The 25,904-nt window shown below is 37.2% G+C and overlaps 1 protein-coding gene across 3 annotated transcripts in view; it reads right to left on the bottom strand.

Annotated features, from left to right (window-relative positions):
- The window catches only part of LOC149779246 (vitellogenin receptor Yl-like), a 102,182-nt gene that overhangs the window by 25,904 nt on the left and 50,374 nt on the right, over positions 1 to 25,904 (bottom strand). For 2 of the 3 annotated variants that reach the window (XM_089939827.1, XM_089939828.1), the window contains 6 exons: positions 25,335 to 25,431; positions 23,407 to 23,507; positions 16,950 to 17,171; positions 14,218 to 14,402; positions 7,460 to 7,585; positions 1,180 to 1,473 (listed from right to left, as the gene is read on the bottom strand). In XM_089939827.1, coding sequence (XP_089795953.1) covers positions 1,180 to 1,473; positions 7,460 to 7,585; positions 14,218 to 14,402; positions 16,950 to 17,171; positions 23,407 to 23,507; positions 25,335 to 25,431 — 1,025 coding nt within the window. The remainder of the gene's footprint in view (positions 1 to 1,179; positions 1,474 to 7,459; positions 7,586 to 14,217; positions 14,403 to 16,949; positions 17,172 to 23,406; positions 23,508 to 25,334; positions 25,432 to 25,904) is intronic. The other variant, XM_089939830.1, reaches the window with a different exon arrangement.

Raw genomic sequence — 25,904 nt, 5'->3', positions numbered from 1 at the left:
AACTGTACGATGTACTATAAACAGAACTGCATTCTATCAGTGAATAGTATCCAAAAGGCTGTCAGAGAAAAAATGCCCATTAATATATTCGTGCTTAAAGCTTTCAGATTCAAAATTTACTCTAGTGTATCTTTCTTTCTAAAGTAAAAATAATAAACATTTGTATCTTCCTCTTTAGGTTACGTACTTAAGATGTACAGGGATAGTGTTAAGATGTACAGGGATACATAGTGCTAAGATGTACAGGGATACTAAGTGTTAAGTTGTACAGGGATAGTGTTAAGATGTACAGGGATAGTGCTAAGATGTACAGGGATAGTGCTAAGATGTACAGGGATAGTGCTAAGATGTACAGGGATAGTGTTAAGATGTCATCAGCAACAACATTGTTACTTCACTTGCGATTATGTGGGTTTGTGAGAGCCCAGAGTTTGTTTCTTCATCTCTGACTACATGGGTCCATGACGGTGCCAGGTTTTCACCTGTGATTACTAGGGACTGAGGGCCATGGTTTGTTTCTTCACTTATTATGTAGGTCTGTGACAGCCCCATGTTTTCATCTGTGATTATGGGGGACTGTGATACCCCTGGGATGCTCTTTGATTATGGGGGACTGATACCCTTGGGATGTCCTGTGATTATGGGGGACTGTGATACCCTGGGATGTTCTTTAACATGGAAGCAATTGCAAATACACATACTTCCAATTTTGGGCACCTAGGATTCCTGTCTTTGTCCTAGGATTCCTGTCATTCTCCTAGGATTCCTGTCATTAAAAAATGCTGACCTAGAAAATCTGATTTCAAAAGTTAACACAAAACAGAAGAGAGTTCCCAAGGACTTTAGTAGCAACTAAGTTAGGGATACCTTACAAGATTTAGTTGCTTAAGAATGGCATAAATATTAAAGTTTGGACGACGACTGACGTGAATGAAATATTACTTTCATAAACATTTTCATGTAAAGTTGTGTCCTTATGTATCTCTAGCTCCACTCCACATCCCCATTTGTCTTGCAAATATTTCAAAACAAATGTCTGGCACAAAACTTTAACACTGATGCCACCAGTGGAAAAGCAATACCATTGTCTCACTGATTTTGAAGGTGAGAAAAGGACAGACTTGTGTTTAAGAACATTCATAGAACTTGGCAGAGAAAGCTAATCCAAAATTCTCTGACCTGGACTAGAGTCAAGGTCAAAATTCTGACTTGAATTTGGTTCAAGGTTAATGCTTTGTCCGTCAGAAGTGTCAAAATCAGCAATTTTCAAAGCAGGAGTTGATGGAATCTCCAGATGGATGTGAAATTTGACTTTTAGAGTCACAAGATTTAGTAAAGTGGTATTGGTCCATGTTTCTGTCTTTCTTGGTGGTACGGATGTTTGGAACTTGGTGGCTGGGCTAGTTGTGGTGGTGACTTTCATGTTGATGGTGCTATTTGTGGCTTGGTTTGCATGAACTTGTTTGGCTGGCTCTGAAAAGTCCAAAGTATTACCAAAATAGAGATAGAGAGTTATTTCTACACATAAAATGACTGCAAACCTTTCAAGAGGAATTTAGAAGTCTGATAATTTTTAATCTTGCAAACATGCAAGGTCACGTTCTGCCTATTCATTAAGTTAATGCACCACAATTATAAAACAAAATAAAACATGCAGTAATGGTGAGATGGCAAGAGCCACACAATTATGGAGTCGTGTTGGACTGAAATCAACTGCTGTACATCCACATGGACAGGTTATATGGCCACAACCACATTAGCATCACAACATCAAAACCACCACCAACATTATTACATCATTGACACAATTATCATTGTGGAAGTTCATATGTAAATTCAGCATGCAGTAACTGGACAGGGTTAATGACTGGTGTGCAAAGACAGTTCCTGTGAATGCTGCAATCTTACCTGTGAACCACACCATGCTATACCCTCTATGTGGTATTCAGTAGCCTCTTGGTATCCAGAACCCTCATATTCAGAACCTTCCTTGTATCCAGTACCCTTCCAGTGGTATCCAGAACCCTCTTTGGTATTGAGTACCTAAAGTATTCTATATCCTCCTCATATTTGTGTACCCTTTCCATGTAGAGCCTAGTACCCTATGTATGTAGAGCCTAGTACCCTATGTATGTAGAGCCTAGTACCCTATGTATGTAGAGCCTAGTACCCTATGTATGTAGAGCCTAGTACCCTACGTATGTAGAGCCTAGTACCCTACGTATGTAGAGCCTAGTACCCTACGTATGTAGAGCCTAGTACCCTACGTATGTAGAGCCTAGTACCCTACGTATGTAAAGTCTAGTACCCTATGTATGTAGAGCCTAGTACCCTATGTATGGTGCTCAGTAACAATTTTAATAAGACTTTTATGCTTTTAGTGATGCTGGATAATTAACGTTTTGTCTCACTCTATTTGAGCAGACTTGTGCTTTGTTTCACTGTTTGAATATACTTTTGCTTTGCCTCACTGTTAGAACAGACTTGTGCTTTGTTTCACTGTTAGGACATGTACTTTGTCTCACTGTTAGAACAGACTAATGCTCTGTCTCACTATTAGAGGAAACTTTGAACTTTGTCTCCCGCTGTTAGAGCAGTTTTAATACTTTATCTCACTCATACCCAACTTGATACTTTGTCTAGCCTGCAAAATTATGTTATCAAAATAATGTGCCTGCATGTTGTTCTACTTAACTGACCTGCTGGCACATTATGCTATCTAAATGACCTAAAAGAACATGATTTCTTAATGATGTACAGGATCATCCTTAAACTATATAATTGTCTGCCATTATAGTACACTAATTAACTGGCCTGTCAGCAGATTATGCTATCCGACTGAAATGCCAGAACATTATGCTGTCTAATAAATATGTCAGCTCATGCTATCTAAATAACCCATCAGCTCATCATGCTATCTAAATAACCTGTCAGCAAATTATACTAACTGACCTGCCAGCCCACTACACTAGTCAGCTGATCTGCCATCAGAATAATTAACTGACCTGCTTGCTCATTACACCAGCTAATTGATCTGCCTGAATATTATGTTATCTAACCGACCAACTGACCTGTCCGCACATTACTCTAGTTAACTGAGCTGCCAGCACATTACACAATCTGACATGCCAGCCCATTACACTAGATAACTGACCTGACAGCCCATTACACTAGATAACTGACATGCCAGCCCATTACACTAGATAACTGACATGCCAGCCCATTACACTAGATAACTGACATGCCAACCTATTACACCTAGATAACTGACCTGACAGCCTATTACACTAGATAACTGACCTTACAGCCCATTACACTAGATAACTGACCTTACAGACCATTACACTAGATAACTGACCTGAAAGCCCATTACACTAGATAACTGACCTGACAGCACATTACACTAGATAACTGACCTGACAGCACATTACACTAGATAACTGACCTGCCAGCCCATTACATTAGATAACTGACCTGACAGCCCATTACACTAGATAACTGACCTGACAGCACATTACACTAGATAACTGACCTGCCAGCCCATTACATTAGATAACTGACCTGACAGCACATTGTATTAGCTAACTAATTTGTAAACACTTTACCCTAGCTACTTGACCTGCACACACATTACACTAGCTACTTGACCTGCAAACACATTATGCTAGCTACTTGACCGGCACACACATTACACTAGCTACTTGACCAGCAAACACATTACACTAGCTAGTTGACCTGCAAACACATTACACTAGCTACTTGACCAGCAAACACATTACACTAGTTACTTGACCAACAAACACATTACACTAGCTACTTGACCAGCAAACATTACACTAGCTACTTGACCTGCAAACACATTACATTAGCTACCTGACCTGCACACACTTTACCCTAGCTACTTGACCAGCAAACACATTACACTAGCTACGTGACCAGCAAACATTACACTAGCTACTTGACCAGCAAACACATTACACTAGCTACGTGACCAGCAAACACATTACACTAGCTACGTGACCAGCAAACATTACACTAGCTACATGACCAGCAAACATTACACTAGCTACTTGACCAGCAAACATTACACTAGCTACTTGACCTGCACACACATTACACTAGCTACTTGACCAGCACACACATTACACTAGCTACTTGACCTGCAAACACATTACACTAGCTACTTGACCAGCAAACACATTACACTAGCTACTTGACCAGCACACACCTTACACTAGCTACTTGACCAGCAAACACATTACACTAGCTACTTGACCTGCAAACACATTACACTAGCTACGTGACCAGCAAACATTACACAAGCTACTTGACCTGCAAACACATTACACTAGCTACTTGACCAGCAAACACATTACACTAGCTACTTGACCAGCAAACACATTACACTAGCTACTTGACCAGCAAACACATTACACTAGCTACTTGACCAGCAAACACATTACACTAGTTACTCGACCAGCAAACACATTAAACTAGCTACTTGACCAGCAAACACATTACACTAGCTACTTGACCTGCAAACACATTACACTAGTTACTTGACCAGCAAACACGTTACACTAGCTACTTGAACAGCAAACATTACACTAGCTACTTGACCTGCAAACACATTACAATGATTTGCAAACACATTACACTAGCTACTTGACCAGCAAACACGTTACACTAGCTACTTGACCTGCACACACTTTACCCTAGCTACTTGACCAGCAAACACATTACACTAGCTACTTGATCAGCAAACACATTACAATGATTTGCAAACACATTACACTAGCTACTTGACCTGCAAACACGTTACACTAGCTACTTGACCAGCAAACACATTACACTAGCTACTTGATCAGCAAACACATTACAATGATTTGCAAACACATTACACTAGCTACTTGACCTGCAAACACATTACACTAGTTACTTGACCAGCAAACACGTTACACTAGCTACCTGACCAGCAAACACATTACACTAGCTACTTGATCAGCAAACACATTACAATGATTTGCAAACACATTACACTAGCTACTTGACCTGCAAACACATTACACTAGTTACTTGACCAGCAAACACGTTACACTAGCTACTTGACCAGCAAACACATTACACTAGCTACTTGATCAGCAAACACATTACAATGATTTGCAAACACATTACACTAGCTACTTGACCAGCAAACACATTACACTAGTTACTTGACCAGCAAACACGTTACACTAGCTACTTGAACAGCAAACATTACACTAGCTACTTGACCTGCAAACACATTACACTAGCTACTTGACCAGCAAACACGTTACACTAGCTACTTGACCTGCACACACTTTACCCTAGCTACTTGACCAGCAAACACATTACACTAGCTACTTGATCAGCAAACACATTACAATGATTTGCAAACACATTACACTAGCTACTTGACCTGCAAACACGTTACACTAGCTACTTGACCTGCAAACACATTACAATGATTTGCAAACACATTACACTAGCTACTTGACCTGTAAACACATTACACTAGCTACTTGACCTGCAAACATTACACTAGCTACTTGACCAGCAAACACATTACAATGATTTGCAAACACATTACACTAACTAATTGACCTGCAAACACATTACACTAGCTACTTGACCTGCAAACACATTACACTAGCTACTTGACCAGCAAACACATTACAATGATTTGCAAACACATTACACTAACTAACTGACCTGCCAGACTTTATACTAACTGACCTTCCAGCACATCATTCTGTTATGTATATTTCACTTAAATGTTAGGGTTTTATTTTCTTTTATTCCATTACATGTTACTGTAATGTAACATTGTATGTTGGACTTGACCTTGTCCACAATTGAGTTCATTTCTTTTTGACCCAAACTGCCTATTTTATTCACAGAAAACAATACATAGCTAAATTATTCTCTATATGTATGGGTTTAAAATTGGTATTATTAATATAATTAAATATATTTAGTTGGGTCAAAGTTTTGGAATTGCCTAATTGAATTATATATAATCCAGGTTATTGTTTTGTAAAAATCAGGACCATTCTAAAAGTTATTCCATTAGGTGGTTGTAGGGTTTAATGCCATTTTTAGCACAAAATAGGCTATACATGGTGGTGAGTATAACTGGTGGACGATGAAGAACCCTGGAAAACCATGGGAAGAACCACTGACCAATGAGAAGCTACTGGCATGCTTTCTCCTGTACAGACATTAGCTGAGCCTGAGACTCAAACCATGCAGACAGGTATTTTACATCAGGTAAAGTTTTGTTTTATAGAAAATGCTAATTATGACCCAAGGTCAAGTAGAGGACTGTGAGGACTTCGTCATTTGTGCTTAAACTTTTAGTAGAATCAAGTATTTTGTGTCCAGTATTTTTTTAATACTAATTTGTGCTGAATCTTTCTTCAAATTATTGATTTCATGTGATTATTTTCTCTGGAAACATAAAAATGCTCTCATAAAATTCTTTGATAAAGACATTGGAATTTATAGTGTAATTAAATTTTTGTGATTCAACAAAAGACTGCTGATACATCAACAATCTAAGCTATCACATATATCATCGCCTTCAGATTTTGGATTTATTCTAGACTTGTACTGAGTTTTATTCAGGACTTTAAATTACTAGGACTTGTGCCTGTAATTCTTGGACTATGGGATTTAATTCTCAATACTGCATGTTCTTTTATCTCATTCTCACTTTATATTCTGGGGAAATAAATTGTCTGGTAAGCTTTATAAAGCTTGTTGTCTTTCACTCTTATCTGTTATTTTAAGAGCATAGACTCGTAACAATTCTATCTGATATGCTAGCTTATTCAGTTAGCTAACATGACCTGCCATCACATTAGACCATGCAATTAACCTGCCATCACATTAGCTATGCATGTAACCTACCAGCACATTAGGCTATGCAATTAACCTGCCAGCACATTAGGTTATGCAGTTAACCTGCCAGCACATTAGGCTAAGCAATTAACATGCCAGCACATTAGGCTATGCAAGTAATCTGCCAGCACATTAGGTTATGCAAGTAACATACCAGCACATTAGGCTATGCAAATAAGCTGCCAGTACATCAAGATATTCAAGTAACCTGCCAGCACATTAGGCTATGCAAGTAACCTGTCAGCAGATTAGGCTATGCAAGTAACCTGTCAGCACATTAGGCTATGCAAGTAACCTGCCAGTACAGCAAGATATTCAAGTAACCTGCCAGCACATTAAGCTATGCAAGTAACCTGCCAGCATATTAGGCAATGCAAGTAACCTGCCAGCACATTAGGCTATGCAAGAAACCTGCCAGCACACTGCACTAGCAATCTGACCAGCCAGTAGATCATGTAAACTAAATGACACAGCAGATACATCAGAAGTGTCACATTTACATCAAAAGAATGCAAGAAAAATGAAGGTTACCTACCTGAACAGGTTTTATTATCTCCATTAAGTAACCATCCGATGGGACATGCACATGACCTTTGACTTGCAGGCTTGGCAAGACAAATGTGGCTGCAATCTCCATTATTCTGGGAGCATCCATTGGGTGCTACAAATAATCATAATTGAGGTTTTGTTTGTAATCAAATTTATAGTAAAATTATATTTCTTTCTCTAAGAATACTTACCCAATCACACTGATAGGAAAATAAACTCCTCCTGAATCCAACTGTTCCAAACAGATTAAAACTTTAATCTATATACCACATAGACACAGGGAAGAAACTTATCCATTATCTCCTCTTACCCACAGCTAGGAGGTGCCAGTTTCAAGGTGAGTGATATATCAATTTAGGATGCTACCATTAGCAGGGATATTAGATAGGTTTATCGAAATGTGATTGGGTTAATATTCTCTGAAAAGTATAACTAAAAATGTGCTTCTCCTTTTAATACATTTCTCAATAACATTTAATGTTAAGAAAATAGGTAATATCATATTTACCATATATGTTGGGACACAATAAAATATTTTTTTCTGTATCAGAACTTACGGTGAAACTTTTCACTTTGGTCATAAGTCCCAAGACTTAAGAAATGAAAAAAATTTGTATTGCATTTGTGCTTGCCCCCCCCCCTGCACATTGCAATAGAATAAATAAAATGTTTAATTGATAAAAGAAAGAAACTAACCTTGTTTTATTATCATTTATTCCTTTTTTCAACATGAGCATTAAAGAAAATATATGAACAAAATCCGTATAAGTAGCGTAGGCTTCCATACTGTAGCGTGTATCAATTATGTCCAATACCACATACCATGTTATTCATAGACATGAACATTGAGAAACAATTGTGTGTGGTTGTGCTCAAAAGTTTGAACATGTTATCCGACTGAAAAGTGGAGCTAACAAAATTGCAAACATGAGGGAAAAAGTCAACCGATATCTTGAAGACGCCATTCACACATGACATGGTGTTGAGTGCAAAATAATCATGACTGAATTATATCCAGGTCTACTGTATGACAGTTTCTTGCATATAAAAATCATCATTTGAAAACACATTCACCTGAGTGCAAGTGACAATTTTTTCACCAGCTCGGGTTACAAAAGTATCCTAACTATTTACCCGCAGACATCAATGCACCTTTGTATTAACTGTAACCACAGATGCCTAGCACATAGAAGCTCTGGTGGTGAATAAACACAACTGGCAACAAGCAGTTAACCCCTTTTTTGAACTTACCGACAGGACATCAAAGACAGAATGTTATTTTTATTACAAAGCAAGCCAACATCAGAAGCTGACTATGGATTCTGTGAAGTGAGCTGATTTTTTTTTGAATATACAAAGATGGCCAAGATATGGAAGCAAACTTTGGTTCCTTTTCACCTGTATTCACGGGAAATTTGAAAATAAATTGAAACAATGGAACAAATTTTAAAGTGACACAATATAGTGTCATGTGCTCAGATGTCAATGACCCAGCATCACCCACAATATTTGGAGAAAATAAAATCATGTGATGAATCGTGAAGGCTAGAAGAGAAGCAAACGATTTCACAAATGAGAGGGAAATAATCAACCAATATATTGAAGAAAACTGCCATTCCCACATGACACAGTGTTAGGTGCAAAATAGCCAAGACTGAATTATATCCAGGACTATTGTATGACAGTATCTCGTAAATAAAAATCATTATTTGAAAACACATTCACTTGAGTGCAAGTGACAATCTTTTCGCCAGTGCGGGTTACAAAAGTGTCATTACTATTTACCTGCTCACATTAGTGCACCTTTGTATTAATTATTACTACAGATGCCAAGCACATAGAAGCCCTGGCAGTAAATAAACACAACTGGCAGCCAGCAGTAAACTTCTTTGAACAAGACTAAGGTTATTTTTATTACAAAGCAAGCTGACCACGGAAGCTGACTTTGGACTCTGAAGCCAGACTTTTTTTAAAGGATATCAATACAAAAGTTATTTTATTGCAAAGCAAGCTGACCTTGGAAGCCAAGTATGGATTCTTTTAAGTGAGCCAATTTTTTATTTTTTAGTTTTGAATATACAAAGACGGCCAAGATATGGAAGCTAACTTTGGTTCCTTTTCACCGCTATTCACGAAAATTTTGAAAATAAAGTGAAACAATGGAACAGTTTTTAAAGTGACAATATAGTGCTTCATGTGCTAACATCAATGACCCAGCATCACCCAGAAGATTTGGAGAAAATAAAATCACGTGACGAATTCGTGAAGGCCAGAAGAGAAACAGATCATTTTACCGACAATATGATCATTAACATGGATGAAACTCTAGTGTACTTTGATCGCATTCCTGGATGGACTGACGATAAGATGGGGGTCAGAAGTGTAAGAATTAGCAAGACTAGTGCAGATTTGAAAAAATCTTACTTTTGTGCTTGAAGGTTTTGCTTCAGGTGATGTATTGCCTCTAACAATTTTCACAGTATGAGAAAGCTAAAAAAATATTCATGTACCGAAAGAATGGATCATACATGTGCAGAAGGGATGTGGTAATGAGATGCTGCTGCAGTGGATTAAAGAGTTATCTCAAGTACACAGTTGTATATTTTTTAAAATAAAATTTAAATTGGAGTGCATTTTCTAACATGTAATTTTTGAATGATTTAAAAGGTGTACCACAACTTACGACTCAAAAAAATGTGCCCCAGAACATACAGAGCACAAAAAAATTAGTTTAAAAATTGATGGTGTCCCAACAAATATGGTGTCCCAGCATACACAGTAAATACGGTAGGAGGAAATGCTGAGCATCCTACCTTTTCCATGGGCAACATACGAAGCAATAATGACCGGATTCCCTATATGAAGGACTGCCTGCTCTCCCAAACTCAAAGGTGCACAACAGATGATCAGGTCATCCATGACAATGGTCATGAAGTTAAGTACTTGTCTTTATATTTTATGGGTGAATCCATTAAAAGTGCTTAACTGATGCTCACGAGGAACTGATATCAACCAAATCTGGTGGCCATATGGGCTGCAGCCACTGGACACAACCGATTCAAACCTAGTCTCCACAAAGTTAAATCCTAGAGAAAACTTGAGAGTTGACTTAATATGCCAGCCAACAGCTGTTATATCTTGGGTTAAAACCAAGTCTGAAAGCACTGCTCTAATGTTATGCACTGAAATCTTCATGAGACGCCTCTAGATCATTTGAGACTTCAGAGTACACTGAGCATATAATCCACTACAGACACACTGGTGCTTGAGGAGTGTTCTTTTTTCTTTTTATGAACAATAATTGTTCATGCCCCAAAACTTGTATGCATGTAAAAAATATAGAGACTGAAGGAGAGGTTACTGTTATAAATGGATGCACTAATGTTTAGTTCTTGTCATCCATCAAATAAAAAATTAAATATATTGAATTTTTCAACAAATTTATAATATTTTCATACAACAAGCTATGTTGATTGTCCCTTAACAAAAGTTATTTTTTTATTTTTTTCAAGTGTTACAACTGATTAATAAATAAAAATGAGAAAGGTGTCCTAAGACTTGGAGAACATGAAAAAAAATAATTTTGTGTCTGAACATTTATAGGTTACAAAATGTTACTTTTGAAAATAATTAACGGTGTCCCAAGATTTAAGTGTCCTAAGATGTAGTCATTAGGGGTATCATGATATGGCTCTAAAATTACTTGCCAGTTACATAAAAAAACTTGCCAGTATGGATGGATAGAGAGTATGCTAGACAAATGGCCAGATGGTCAGCTCAATTGCTGGTTGGTTTTGGTACTGCCTGTGTTGAAGTGCAGCACAATGGATAGATTGGCCAATCTTATCCCCATATGGTTCCACATGCTACAACACTTTTGTCCAGTAAATGACAATGGCTCATTGAAGTATCACCATATTGTCATTAAATAGGTATGGCATGAAAGACTGATGACAGTGTGATACGGAATGAATGTTGAAATGGATCAAGATAATTTTTAAAACAATGTCTGGGCTTACAGGCCCAAAGGCCTTGCTTAGACACTAGGAGGGACTTGAGCAGAGCAAACTGGGCTGTCCATATATGGCGAGTCACTTACAGCTCCAAATTATCCAGGCAGTTTGTGATGGGTGTATGGGCAAATACTGTCCTAAACTTAGAAAGTGCATCATCATTTTCTGCACCAATTAATACAAACACAAACATCTGATATAATTTCTTGATAGCAATTCTGCAACCCCTTGTTCCTCTGATTCTGCTGATGTAATCATTGCAGATGCAACACACATTACATGTTGAGGACATGGAACAATTTGAACAAGCAAAACATCTCCTGTGTCCTTACTAGCCTTAAATTTCTTGGGTTTACTGTATTTAACTGAAATGTATACAACAACAAAAATAACAATTAACAGCCCCAAAATTATTCACAAAATTAACAACCAATAGCTATGTACCAATGACACAATGAAAGAGCACAAGGTCATAATAAATGATATACCCACGACATAAAAATTCTAATAAAATATTTATCAAAATCAAAACAAATATTTACATGTAGTAAAAACCTTATGTTCTAATATACTGGCCTACTGGACAGATGGACTGAAATCACAAAAATATTCAAATGAATTTGGGAGGTCTTCAGGACTGTATATTACTTCAGCAAGAGCTTCAGACTCACACCACTTAGCAGTCTTCAAGGGGAGGTAATTAGTAAGAGTGTTTTCCCTTTGTCTACATGGCACAAAAATAAAAGACCTGTTCATCTTTCAGGAGAGCTGGATTAGGGAAGTAGCAGAGTTTATTTTCCTAACATTATTATCATCAGGAAATGTATTCAACGGATAAGTAAATGCATGCAATGTTGTATCCCTCTACCTGAATAGGAATCTTCTATACAAGTTTGCACAATTAAATTTAGTGTTGGTATGATAAGGAAGTCACCCTATATAAAACAATTATTATTATTATTATTATTATTATTATTATTATTATTATTATACAGATATGTCATGAAAAGTTAAATATTAAAAACACAACCTCTCCTGCAGCCAAATGGTACATTTGGTCATAATAAAAGAAAGTCACAAATATCATGTGCACAGAATACACCCTACCAATTTCAAATAGGAATGTTAGCTTTCAAAAATATCAAAATCTTAACATAATGATAGGAATATTTTTAAAAAATTATCCAACAAATTATTTTCAACATTAAATCCAACAGATTTTGAGTGGTTAGGGGTACAAACATGCTTTCTACATTCATGTTGTCCACCATGAGACAAAGACTTCAAAAAGGCATGGTATTTGTCCAATGATGATCCTGCATACATCTTTTATTTTTCTGTCCCCCTCACCACCAAAATAACTCATCCAATGTCCAAAAAACAAAGAGAAAAGTCAAAAATAATTTTCATTCCTTGTGATTTTATCCACTGGTGTAATTTTACAATTACAAATACAAGACAAATACAATTTTTGTAAAGTGGAGGAATGATTTGGTTGTTAGAAAAAACCTTGACCCAGATACATGTGCGTGGTTTGGTTTTTGTAACATAGCTTTAACAATTTTTTTAGTCATACTGCTACGAATGTCTGCAGTATGGCAGTTTATAGTGATGTCTAACACTGAGGCATCATGCTGCAAATATGTAGCATGATGTCCCACCCAGTCACATTATCCTGACACCAAGCTGACCAGTCCTAACACTAGCCTCTTAATGCTGAGCATCAAGTGAGGTAGTGTCAGTACCATATTTGTGTTTAGTACAATTTGGCCAGGGTTTGAACCAGAGACCTGCATCCAAGACAGATGCTTTAACCACTAGGCCACCAGAGCTGTCTGACCCAGTTCTATGAAATTCCAATTACTGATAATTGGAAATGACCAGGACCAGTTGTAAGGTTCAAATTATCAAAAATCGACTTGACTTGAAATACTAAAAAGAAATGCCACTAGTCGTATAAGCATTAATCTGTTGATTGTATCTGAGATTAATCTGTTCTTTATGTATGAATATTGTTCTGTGCTGATAACCTCATTTCACAGTCTTCTGTTTGAAGTGGCATATGCTGAATAAGTTGGGAAACTATTCTTTATGGTTGTTATGAACAATGTCACAGATTATAGGTGCTGTCTCAGACAATTCTGCTCCAAAACAAGAATTTTCACCAACATTAGCTCTGCCATGCCTCGCCTTGTTGAATCAGAGCTTTGCTAAGTTTGACGTATCTGCCGCATAATGCTGTATTAAGTCCATCAATGCCCAAATTGGCTTAAATGTGTGTTTTTACATAGCCAGATGTTGCCAGACAGCAAAATGCATGCCAATATTCCAAAGTGTGGCATTTCATAGCCAAATGTTGCCAGACAGTAAAATGCATGCCAATATTTCATACAGTGTGGCATTACATAGCCAGATGTTGCCAGACAAAATGCTTACCAATATTCCATATAGTGGTGCCTGAATAAAATACATGCCATTATTCTATATAATATGGCACAAAGCAGGCCATTATTCTATAAAACAAGGCACAAAGCAGGCCATTATTCTATACAATATGGCACAAAGCAGGCCATTATTCTATACAATATGGCACAAAGCAGGCCATTATTCTATACAATATGACACAAAGCAGGCCATTATTCTATACAATATGGTATAAAACAGTCATGCTATGAGATTCTAAACTGCTACATATTGGAAAGGAAATGTGATGAATTTTTTTGTTCCCTACCTGCATCAAATCGCTGTGGGTCCCACAGGGCTAGACGATTCATCGTGCCAGTCTGGAATCTTGAAGTATGGACAATTGTGGTATCGGCCTTTTCTATGTAATGGAACTGGTGTGAATTCATGTCAGTGAAGAATATTAGCCAATCAGTAATAGCCAGACTATATGGGCAAATCTCCAAGGATGATCTGTTGATAGAAATTAATACAAAGCTGGATGTGTGTGTGTTTGTACATTATATACGAACATACATGCACATACAGATATATACACATACATATATACACACATCTTACATTCATATTTATATATATATATATATATGTGGCACATCAGCACAATCCTGGCTATATTAAAAATACACTCCTTTTTACTGTCTCAGTTTAGTTTTATGGCATGATTCAAGGATACTTCCCTTTTACTATCTGATAGTGAAGATTTATGGCAGTTTCAAGGGTATGTCTCTTTTTACCATCTGATAGTGTAGCTTTTTATGACACATTTCAAAGATACACCTCTTACCATCTGATAGTGTAGCTTTTTATGACACATTTCAAAGATACATCTCTTACCATCTGATAGTGTAGCTTTTTATGACACATTTCAAAGATACATCTGTTACCATCTGATAGTGTGGCTTTTTATGGCACATTTCAAAGATACATCTCTTACCATCTGATAGTGTAGCTTTTTATGACACATTTCAAAGATACATCTCTTACCATCTGATAGTGTAGCTTTTTATGGCACATTTCAAAGATACATCTCTTACCATCTGATAGTGTAGCTTTTTATGACATTTCAAAGATACATCTCTTACCATCTGATAGTGTAGCTTTTTATGACACATTTCAAAGATACATCTCTTACCATCTGATAGTGTGGCTTTTTATGGCACATTTCAAAGATACATCTCTTACCATCTGATAGTGTGGCTTTTTATGGCACATTTCAAAGATACATCTCTTACCATCTGATAGTGTAGCTTTTTATGACACATTTCAAAGATACATCTCTTACCATCTGATAGTGTAGCTTTTTATGACATTTCAAAGATACATCTCTTACCATCTGATAGTGTAGCTTTTTATGGCACATTTCAAAGATACATCTCTTACCATCTGATAGTGTGGCTTTTTATGGCACATTTCAAAGATACATCTCTTACCATCTGATAGTGTAGCTTTTTATGGCACATTTCAAAGATACATCTCTTACCATCTGACAGTGTAGCTTTTTATGACACATTTCAAAGATACATCTCTTACCATCTGATAGTGTGGCTTTTTATGGCACATTTCAAAGATACATCTCTTACCATCTGATAGTGTAGCTTTTTATGGCACATTTCAAAGATACATCTCTTTTACCATCTGATAGTGTAGCTTTTTATGACACATTTCAAAGATACATCTCTTACCATCTGATAGTGTAGCTTTTTATGGCACATTTCAAAGATACGTCTCTTACCATCTGATAGTGTAGCTTTTTATGACATTTCAAAGATACATCTCTTACCATCTGATAGTGTAGCTTTTTATGACATTTCAAAGATACATCTCTTACCATCTGATAGTGTAGCTTTTTATGACACATTTCAAAGATACATCTCTTACCATCTGATAGTGTAGCTTTTTATGACACATTTCAAAGATACATCTCTTACCATCTGATAGTGTAGCTTTTTATGGCACATTTCAAAGATACATCTCTTACCATCTGATAGTGTAGCTTTTTATGACATTTCAAAGATACACACCCTTTTCCCAGTTTTTGTGTGAATAAAATGTACCCTGCAAGACGATTGAAAATGGCATTTACACGAGTCTGGTTATAATATCACCAAATGTCTGTCCAGTATGAGAAAACTAATAATAATAATAATAATAAAGACTATTTAGAGAAGGTAACTCAGTTACAGAACTAATCTACCTTGAGGCCTTCTATCTGTTGTGTACAATATACAATAATCCTGCATTGAAAAATTCAGCTATGAAAATGATGCAAAATTACAGAAAAGCAGGCAGTATGTTTTGTACTAGAACTGTTCAACTTTCTAAAGCTTTCATCCATTTAAGACACTAATTGTGAAAAGATGAAATGCTAGGAGCCTGCCTTATGTCACTGGGAATGTTTCATACCAGTGGACCAGTATATTGAAAACTTTTTTTTAAACAATTCCTTCTTTGGTCTTGGTATAATGTAATTTTTTCTTCTTATGGACCTTAAATTTGGAGTGCCATCAGCATCTCTGGTGAAAGATATTGCTTAGACAGGAATGTCTTTTCTGGATACTTTATACATCAATTTGGCCTTTCTAAGAAATATTCTTTCATATACTGTTAAAACCTTTATATTATTCATTACAGTCTTGAATTAAATGGCAATTGCAATAGGGCAAAACGATTAGTACTTGGTTGAAAGTATATAATCGGGAAAAAAACAATTTTCCCAAGCTACTGAAAAACCTTGTATATTTTTTAAAGACGTTCACAACACTCCAGAGCTCCACGTGTTGCTTTAAAATATATATCTGAAAATAACTCTTACAGCTGATACATTTTATTGCTAGCCAATTTTCTCCATTAAAGGTTTCAGAACATTCTGACAATAATACAGATATATCTTTGACCACGGTTCCTGTTTGGCTATAACTGAATTAAAATACTAAAAACTAAATTTGATTTCCCATACTAAATCAGATAAATCACAAAAATAGTTTCAACAGTTAGTACCTGACTGTGTGAAGGGTAATGTTTTTCCTGTTGTGAGCACCATTCACAAATATGGAACTGATCTGTTGGTTTTTAGAATCAGTCCAGTAGAGTCTATGTTCAATGCGGTCCAGGGCCAAGGCAGTAATATTTCCCACCTCTGCCAGCAAAATATAACAATTTGTGCCATCCATGTGACATCGGAAAATTGCAAAATGACCATGGTCTGCATAGTAGATAAATCTGAAAGGTAGAGAACTGATTCAGTAACCCTAAAAACACTAGAGAAATGGGAGCAAATTTCTCACATAAATAAACTTCTACCTTTTCTGCACACAACACTACACCATAGAGACAATTCTTTAGACAAAACAAGAGACAAAAGTCGGCCTTATAGTGTTCACTTGATTAATGGATGCATCAGCTTGTGGATGCAAATTTGCATCTGTATTGAAACATGGACAGCTAGAAAAGCTTGGAGTACACAGCTGCTACATTGTCTATCATTGGCGTCATTTATTTTCTGTCCTAGACCATATACATTGGAGCATTTTCCTCAACTTAAAAAGAAACACGTCACATGTCTCTGACTCTCCAACTGGCTCTGGGGACCAGGCCCAGGTTCATAAGAAACATTCTGAAGAATGGGCAGACAGACAAGTGGATTCATTTATACCCCAACCTCTTGAGGCATGTGTATAACAAATCTGAACTAGCCTTTCTTCTATCCCCTTTCATCATAGAAATCAAACTCAGCTTTTTACTGGGCTCCATCTTCTCATCACAAGTATCTGTCCTAAAGTTTTGAGACAATTGTCATGACCGACATGCTTAGCCTGCCTACAAGCTATGTTACAGATTCAAAGAGGGAGGGAGGGATAAAACCCTAATGAAATAAAGGGAAAGTTAAAATACTTCACTGAAGTTCAACCAGGGTGTGGACAGCCATGCAGATATACTGAGAGACATGCAGACCTATGGATGACAAGGATGAAGTGACTGAAATGTAAAGCTTATGCAATAAATATGATGGTGGAACATTGCTGAATCTTCTTACTGCAGGTTTGGTAAAAGAATAATGGCAACAGGATTGGGGACACAATAATGTGAGAGGATTGGGAAAAGAATAATGGAAACTGGTTCAGGAAGAGACATTTATTTTTGCTTCTTTAATGTGTAGTATTTTGAGATGCACAAAATATATTTAATGTTCAGAACTGTCATGAAATAAGTTTGGTCTATATAAAAAAAACTGATTTCTGGAAGGAGGGCTGGTCTTTCAAACAGGTTCTGCTATGCATGATACAATTACTTGTAAACTAACAGTGTCTACGCTTGTCTAGATTTGGCTGAATATATCAAAATATTAAATAAGGGAAACAATACAGATTGAAGGAAGACTAAGTCTAAATGTCTTGGACAGATGCAAAACATTAAAATGGACCTTTTGGCACAGGTGACCTGTCTGGAGATTCAACTATCAATCTTGGTTTCTGAATACTGTGCATCAAATATGTAGTTTGGTGGTGGTGGTGGTGGTGATGGTGGTAGTAAAATTACATTTTAATACAAATTTGACACTATTGTTATGCTTATTCTTTCCATGATGGAAAGACCCTGTCCATCATTACTATCGTTAATTCACTTCAGAGGGAATAATTCCAGGTGATTCATTTGTTCAACTGATCATCTTCCCTGGGAGGATGGTTAGTGATGGGTAAATATTACATAATTAAAATTAGTTTTACTCCAAACCAAATTACATTTTAATATCTGCAACACATTACCTTCATTAATGCTAAGCCGAATATGTCCGTAAGGAGGAGTCTAATAGACTAAGAGTAAAACATGATTACTCACTCTAACTTAGCGACTCAACTACTGTTACAAGCAGCAGTCTGAGTCACTGTAGCAACAATTAGACCCTGAGAAAAAATACCTTGGTACTGGTTTGATAAGCACCTACTCTAAAATGAGGTCATGTGTGATGACCAAAATGAAGCCTTCTCAAAATCTTGTAAGAGGAATGATTGAGAGTGGTCCAGAAAATAGTGATAGGTTTGGCTTCATGGTCTTATCCTTATGAAGGAGAGGAGAGTGAAAAGCCCTGTTGATGGGCTGTGTCCATCTAGAGATGGTGGATGCTGAAAATTAGCTTAACCCCTTAAGAGAGATCAACCTTTCTTCTACCTAGTTAGTAACTTCTAAATGGAACTGCAGTGCTCAAACTGGGATAAGGAGTTTTGATAAGGCCCAGCACAGCAGCAACTAAGACCTGGGATCTATATGGGATGGAAGTACTGAAGGAAGCTGGTTCTTTGCAAACCTGGTTGACATAACGAAACAATCAAAATTCCTATTAAACATCACTGTACTGATGCAAAAGAATGATGGTTTTATACGCAAGATTTTCGTAGGAAGACTGACTTGGAGGTTCATAAGATCTTCTAGCTGGAGCCTATACAAGACATGAAAGACTCCAACTTGATAACACCAGGCTCACTGTTACAAATTGATAACAGCAGGCTCCATGTTACAAAGCGTTTTACAAGATTCATACCTACGGAATGACCTTTGGAGAATTAAGTGCATTTGAAAGTGCATTCCTATAACCTTTTTGTGGAGACTGTACAAGATCTCACTTCAAAAAGGAAGAATTGAAAAATGGCTACCGCAGCAAGACAGGGGCAGCTTTTCCAAGTGCATGAAACACAAGCTATTCCGTTTCACATCATAGACCTTAGATGTAGAATATTACCAGGCCTGTACAATACAGTTGGCAAATTTACTAAAAAAAAGTAGCCTTGTGCATTGATCACTTGAACTGAACCAAGCATGAACATGGAAAATGAAGATGTGTACAATAGAGTATCCATGTTGTGAGAAGCAGCTACTGTCCTGATCTTGTAAAATACTCGTGGAATCAACCTGATCAGCAGAAATTAAGTAAACAAAAAAATTCCACTTCTAGTTGAAGGTGTTACCTGCCAAAGTTCATTGGTCTTTTACTGCAGAAATGTAATCTGGGAAAATTGCAAATTTCATTGCAAACAAGTCCACTAGAGGTTTCTCTCAAAGAATGAGTGTGTGTGTGTGTGATATGATTTTTAATGCAACTTTTAACACATTTTCAGTCACATCACTATGATGTCTGCAGTGTGGCAGTTTATAGTGATGTCTAGCACTGAAGCATCAAGCTGCAGACATCTAGCACGATGTCCCACCCAGTCAGATTATTCTGACACCAGGATGAACAGTACAAACACTAACCTCTTAATGCTGAATGCCAAGCGAGGCAGCTTATGTACCATTTTTGTAAGTCTCTGGTATGAATCAGCTTGGGTTCAAACCAGTGACCTCCCACATCCGAGGCAGAGGCTCTAACCACTAGGCCACTGAGCAGTCCTCGTAGAATAATCAGACACTGCAAATGCATGAAACAGACACCCTTCTGTTAGGAATGTGAAGCAGACACAAATCCACCTTCCCTTTGGAAATGACCCACCAACCTACTTGTATTAAAGGAAGAGGGATGCATTGCAGGAGAGGTGAGGTGGCCTTAGGTCACCCATCTCAAACTGGTTTGGGCCAGCAACCAACAAAAAGGGACCTATGCTTGTAGTCCTTGAAGTTTTGTTATGAAATGGAGGTAACAAGACCAACAAATAAAGTGATATCAGGGGTACAAATCTAAAAATTTTGCTATGCCAAAGCAAAAACTATTCAATGCAATATCTCTATGGAGGTGGAGAAGCTCCAGTGAATGCGATGGCTTAGGCAATGTGTACCTTGATGCCTCTCCTACAGCCTTTAACAGTCATAACAAGACAGCATGAGACAACTGTTTCAGTGAACTGATGAATGCCACTGAGAACTGACTGAAGGCATTCACTGTCATCTGGATCCAACAATGGGGACATAGAAAGAGAACTTGTCATTCAGTCTCACTGCGAAGTCCACTAAAAGTCTCCTTCAGATTCTGAAGGGGGACTCTGCTATAGACTGGTACAGAGACCATACTTAAGACTGCCTTGCCCATCTTGTACAGACTATCTGCTAGAATATTTTTCTTGCCTGGAATATGGCAAACATGAAGGGTAATCCCCTCAGACTCCATGCAATGGGATGGAGCAACAAATACTTCCTTCAATGTCTTGACAGAATAAACCATCATACACTGACTCCTTTGGTTTACAAACCCCTGTAGGGCTAATAATACCAACCTCCTTTCCAACTTTATTATGTGAAGGGTAGTTTCTTTCTGGGACCGTAAGTCCTGAAGAACTAGCCCTTCTGGCTCCAAGTGAGCATCCTAACCTGAATCTGATGCACTTCTGTATGGATAGGAGTTGGAATCTGAGGTGCGTTCTGGAATTCTGGACAGAAACCAGTCTGGACTGGCTCACATCCTCAAATAGTAATGAAACTCTGGTCCTTGAAAAATCCACCCTGATGGAATCCTTGTGCAGTCAAATGAAGCAACTAGAGAGTGCACAAGTAAAGTCTTCCTTGTGGAACCATATTCACCATGGAGTTCAAAATCCCCATGAGGGATAGGTAAAGGTCTGCAGACGAGGTCTTGAAGAGATGAAAAAAGAACCAGGATAATGTCTATAATGTCAAATGTAAGAAACTTGGCTCTAAACCCTCTCCTGATCTTGGACTGCTACTGCTGCTCTTCGCTATCAGGATGACACAAAATGATTGTTTTCTTTGAATGACCAAGGGCCATGAGAGGGGGCTATTCACACACTAACCAGGATAAGTGCACTTAGATGGTGCTGGTCAATGTTAGGATCATAGATCAAACCTCAACTGGCACAGGGTGCATTCACTAACCATCAAGGAGCCTTGGGCTTCTTAATTTTTCTCAAAAGACAAGGATCCCATACTTTCCAAGAATTGACAAGTCTTCCAAGTCTCAAAGAATGCAGAGTAGGATCCTATGCCTCCTGGAACTGACTCCTCTCGTATGCATCTACACTTAGCAAAATCCTGACCCTCTTCAAACCAAAGGCAATATAACATCCATCCATCCATGCATACACATAAAAGGCAGGTGTGGTGCATCTCTAGTAAGGCCGCATGCCCCTCCCCCATTTAATTTCTCCAGCAAATAAAAACATTGATGACAAGACCTTCAAAACAACATTGATGACAAGACCTAAAAAACAATATTGATGACAAGACCTAAAAAACAATATTGATGACAAGACCTTCAAAACAATATTGATGTCAAGACTTAAAAAAACAATATTGATGACAAGACCTAAAAAACAATATTGATGACAAGACCTTCAAAAACATTTTAAGATTCAACATACAATACTGTAAACTCTACCATCATATTACATTATTGAAACATCCAGACTGAAAATGTGCCGAAGATACAGGGCAATAATATGTCTGCCAATATGAAAACTTATTATGTACTCCATTGCTAAAAGCTGATTGGTATGATAATTGTTATTTCAAACAATGACAATAAATACCTAAAATCTGTAGTGAGCTTATAGAAGCATTCAATTTACAATGGACTGAAGGTATCTTCACCCAATATGGAAAAAGAGATTAAATGCTGGAAAGCATCTTAAGATGCAAGAAAGAGGCTAGTTTTGCTATAGAGATCTGAACACTGAATGATAAGTTTAGAAAAATAGGATGGCTACTGCATATGGGCTTATGATGAGGGGATCAGACTGAGTCCGTGTTATTTCTAGTTCCAACTGTCCTGGAACTTTTCATCTGAGTATGGAATTTTCTATTTTGGATGAGGTTAATTACAGTGCAGAAAGACAAACAAGGCAACTCCGACAGATAATGCATTCCTGCTATTAAAACAAACATTATTATCATTAATATTGTGATTGTTGATATTGCTTCCACAACATTAATTTTATTTTACAAGTCTTCAATCTACATTTAAATTTTCAAAGATTTTTAAACTTCTATTTGGGAAAATGTTCAGTCAATTGTAGCAAGATTGTATTCACTGAATAGAATTATTAATCAGAAATACAGGTGAAAAACGGTTTCATTCTGAGATTGCTTAAAGCTTGAATTCTGTCTATTTTGTGTGTAGTTTATAAATATCAATTAAAGAGTAGTACAGACAAGATTTTAAAGATGGCTGCTCTGGTGGCCATATTACATGTCAGAACAGAAACATTTATTTAGGACAAACCTGACCATGGGATGAATGTGTGGATAAAGTTTCAAGCTAAGAAAGAGATGCTTGATGGATAATTGGCCGTACCACAGGCTCTGCTAGTCTGACCAACTGAGTTAAAAGCTAGTACAGCAGTGTAATGGCAATCTAATATTTAAAGCCATTACAACAATTTGACGAAAGCCGAGGTGGATAGGGACTTAGTCTTACAATGTGAAATGTGTACCATGATATTTATGATACGGATGGATCAATGTCTAATTGCCATCATAAACTGGACAAATAGACATCACTACAGCAACCACTTACCCAGCATTTACATCAAGTGTAACTGCACTTGGCTTGAAGACTCCCTCACTGATCAATATAGTGGCAACAGGTTTATCAAGACGGCCTACTCGTACGGTTCTCTGCATTAGAAATGCATGCAAATTAGTGTAGAACAATAAAGCAATTAATTCAGCAGAATATTAACTCTCACTGCCATGGCATAATTCAAAACCCTGCAAAGTCCCTTGGGCATGAAAAGTTCACCAACTGTACGATATGCTTTGCAGGTGGAAAAACGTTTAGGCTTAATATGCAATTTATACTTAGTATTTTGTAAGATTTATTTTAAGAAATAGCCATCATATTCATAAAAAGAAATGTATGGGGATGAGTAGTCCTGGTTGGTACATTGTGTTGGGTTTTATGGCTCCCAACTACTGTGTTATAGTGGGGTCACACTGTACAACTATGATACATTACATGGAAGCTTTTCTTTGTTTAAAGTCATTCCTTTTAGTTGGATCAATTTGATTTTGGAACCTTTTTGAGTGTAGGAATTTATCTAGAGTAAAACAAAAAAGAGGGACCTTGAGTGGTCAAAAGCATTCGCCTTTACGAATCACTGCAAATCTCAATTTGCAGTCCACACAGGTTCAAAAGTCATGGGCTCGGCCAATGTGAATATACGAGAAAGCTCGCCAGTAGCTTCCTGTGGGTTTGTGGTTCTTCCCAGGATTCTCCCGGGTTCTTCCTCTGCCACTTATACCAGCCACCATGTATAGCCTATCGTGTGCTGAAAAATGAACAATACAATATATATATAGCTCTGCCTCAGGCATCTATCATGTTAATTGTTGCGTTTATATTTGCTTTTTTGTACCAAGTGTAGTTTACAATGGTTACTTTTTTTCACTGCATTTTAATATGGTGTGTTGCACCAAGAGACGCAAACCGTCATCTAGTGTGATGATTCTAGAATGAAGCTTAAGAAATAAACTTAAAATTAAATCAGCCAGTCAGAGGCATGAAATATAGGTCACAGTGATCTACTTTTGTGACATGCTGAACTATCAAGATGCATAAACATTGTTTTGTGACATGGGTGTGGTACTAATTGAGATGAAATCTCATCTAGTTTCAGGATTCTAGTAACAGCTTGAGAAATAACTTAAAGTCAGCCGTGAAATAAAGGTCACAATGGCTTATGTTTATGATGAGGATGTAGTACACTCAAAATGCATCCCCTTTCCAGCTTTCACAAATCTAGGCATAACAGAATATCTAATGAGTGCAAAAAACTTAGATGGTCATGAGCCAAATGCAAAAACTAAACTAAAGGTCAATAAAATGTGAAATGCAGATCACAGTGATCTTCCTTTGTGGTAAGCATGTCGTAATAGCACTACATTCAATCATATATTTTAATGATTCTATCATGAACAGTGGATGAGAAATAAAGTGAACCACAAAATTAAACCAAAGTCAGTTTTAAAATTTTTTATAGATTATAGTGACTTACAATGGTGAGGAGAGTATTAATCCAGACACATCCCCTCAGTTTTGTGATTCCAGGTAAAGCAGTGTTTAAACAAGAATATACAACCAATATACATGTACAAATTTATCTCCCTCCCCTGGGGGAAGGTACTGGGAAGAAAGAATGGCCGACATTCAGTGAGAGTGTACAGGTCTATATACTTTAATCTGTAGATGCTGAAACTTGGAGTAGTACAATAACTTAACTTTGCATAGGTAAACTAACAATAAACAAACAATGTATGCAGATACAATGTACACAAGGGCAGATAAATTTTTCTAAATGGCAAAAGTAGCTCCATAGGTGACAACACCAGCTGAGATGCCACCTGAATTACTGAAGCGACATCAATTTTTCCTACAATTATACATTTCATTTCATTATGTAATAAATAATAACTAATCTATACCTTTACATCTGTAAGACTTACAGTGTGAGAATCAGTCCAGTAAACATTTCTTGCTGACCAGTCCACTGCCAAGTCGTCAACATACACATCCTTATGAAGACTGGTCACCTCCCTCTCCCTGTAAAACAAACTCAGCACAGTCAAACCTTACTACTTTCCCTCCACCTAATGCCAACAACTCAGCTAGAGTGAAACCTGTTTAAAGTAGACAATTCCTCAAGATACAAATATCCCTGGCTGGTCCCCCCTATTGTAATACAAATAAAATGAAACCAAAGTCTTTAATATAAATTTTCCCATACAAACAAGTTCCCTCATCTTACTGTAGTGCAAACAACTCTGTCATAAAACCCTGTCACCTCCCACTCACTGTAGTAACTAAAATGAGACCAGTATGAACTGGTCCTCAATATATACAAACCTCTATATACACACCTCAATATAAATGCACCTCGATATGCATGCAACTCTATATAAATGCACCTCGATATGCATGCACCTCAATATACATGCAACTCGATAAACACGCACCTCAATATACATGCAACTTGATAAACACGCACCTCAATATACATGCAACTCGATAAACAC

This window comes from Sinohyriopsis cumingii, chromosome 17, assembly GCF_028554795.1.
Source record: "Sinohyriopsis cumingii isolate HCF-2022 chromosome 17, ASM2855479v2, whole genome shotgun sequence".
Taxonomy (NCBI): Eukaryota; Metazoa; Mollusca; class Bivalvia; order Unionida; family Unionidae; genus Sinohyriopsis; species Sinohyriopsis cumingii.
The sequence above is the reverse complement of the archived record's forward strand: the minus strand, read 5'-3'. Positions and strand labels throughout refer to the sequence as shown.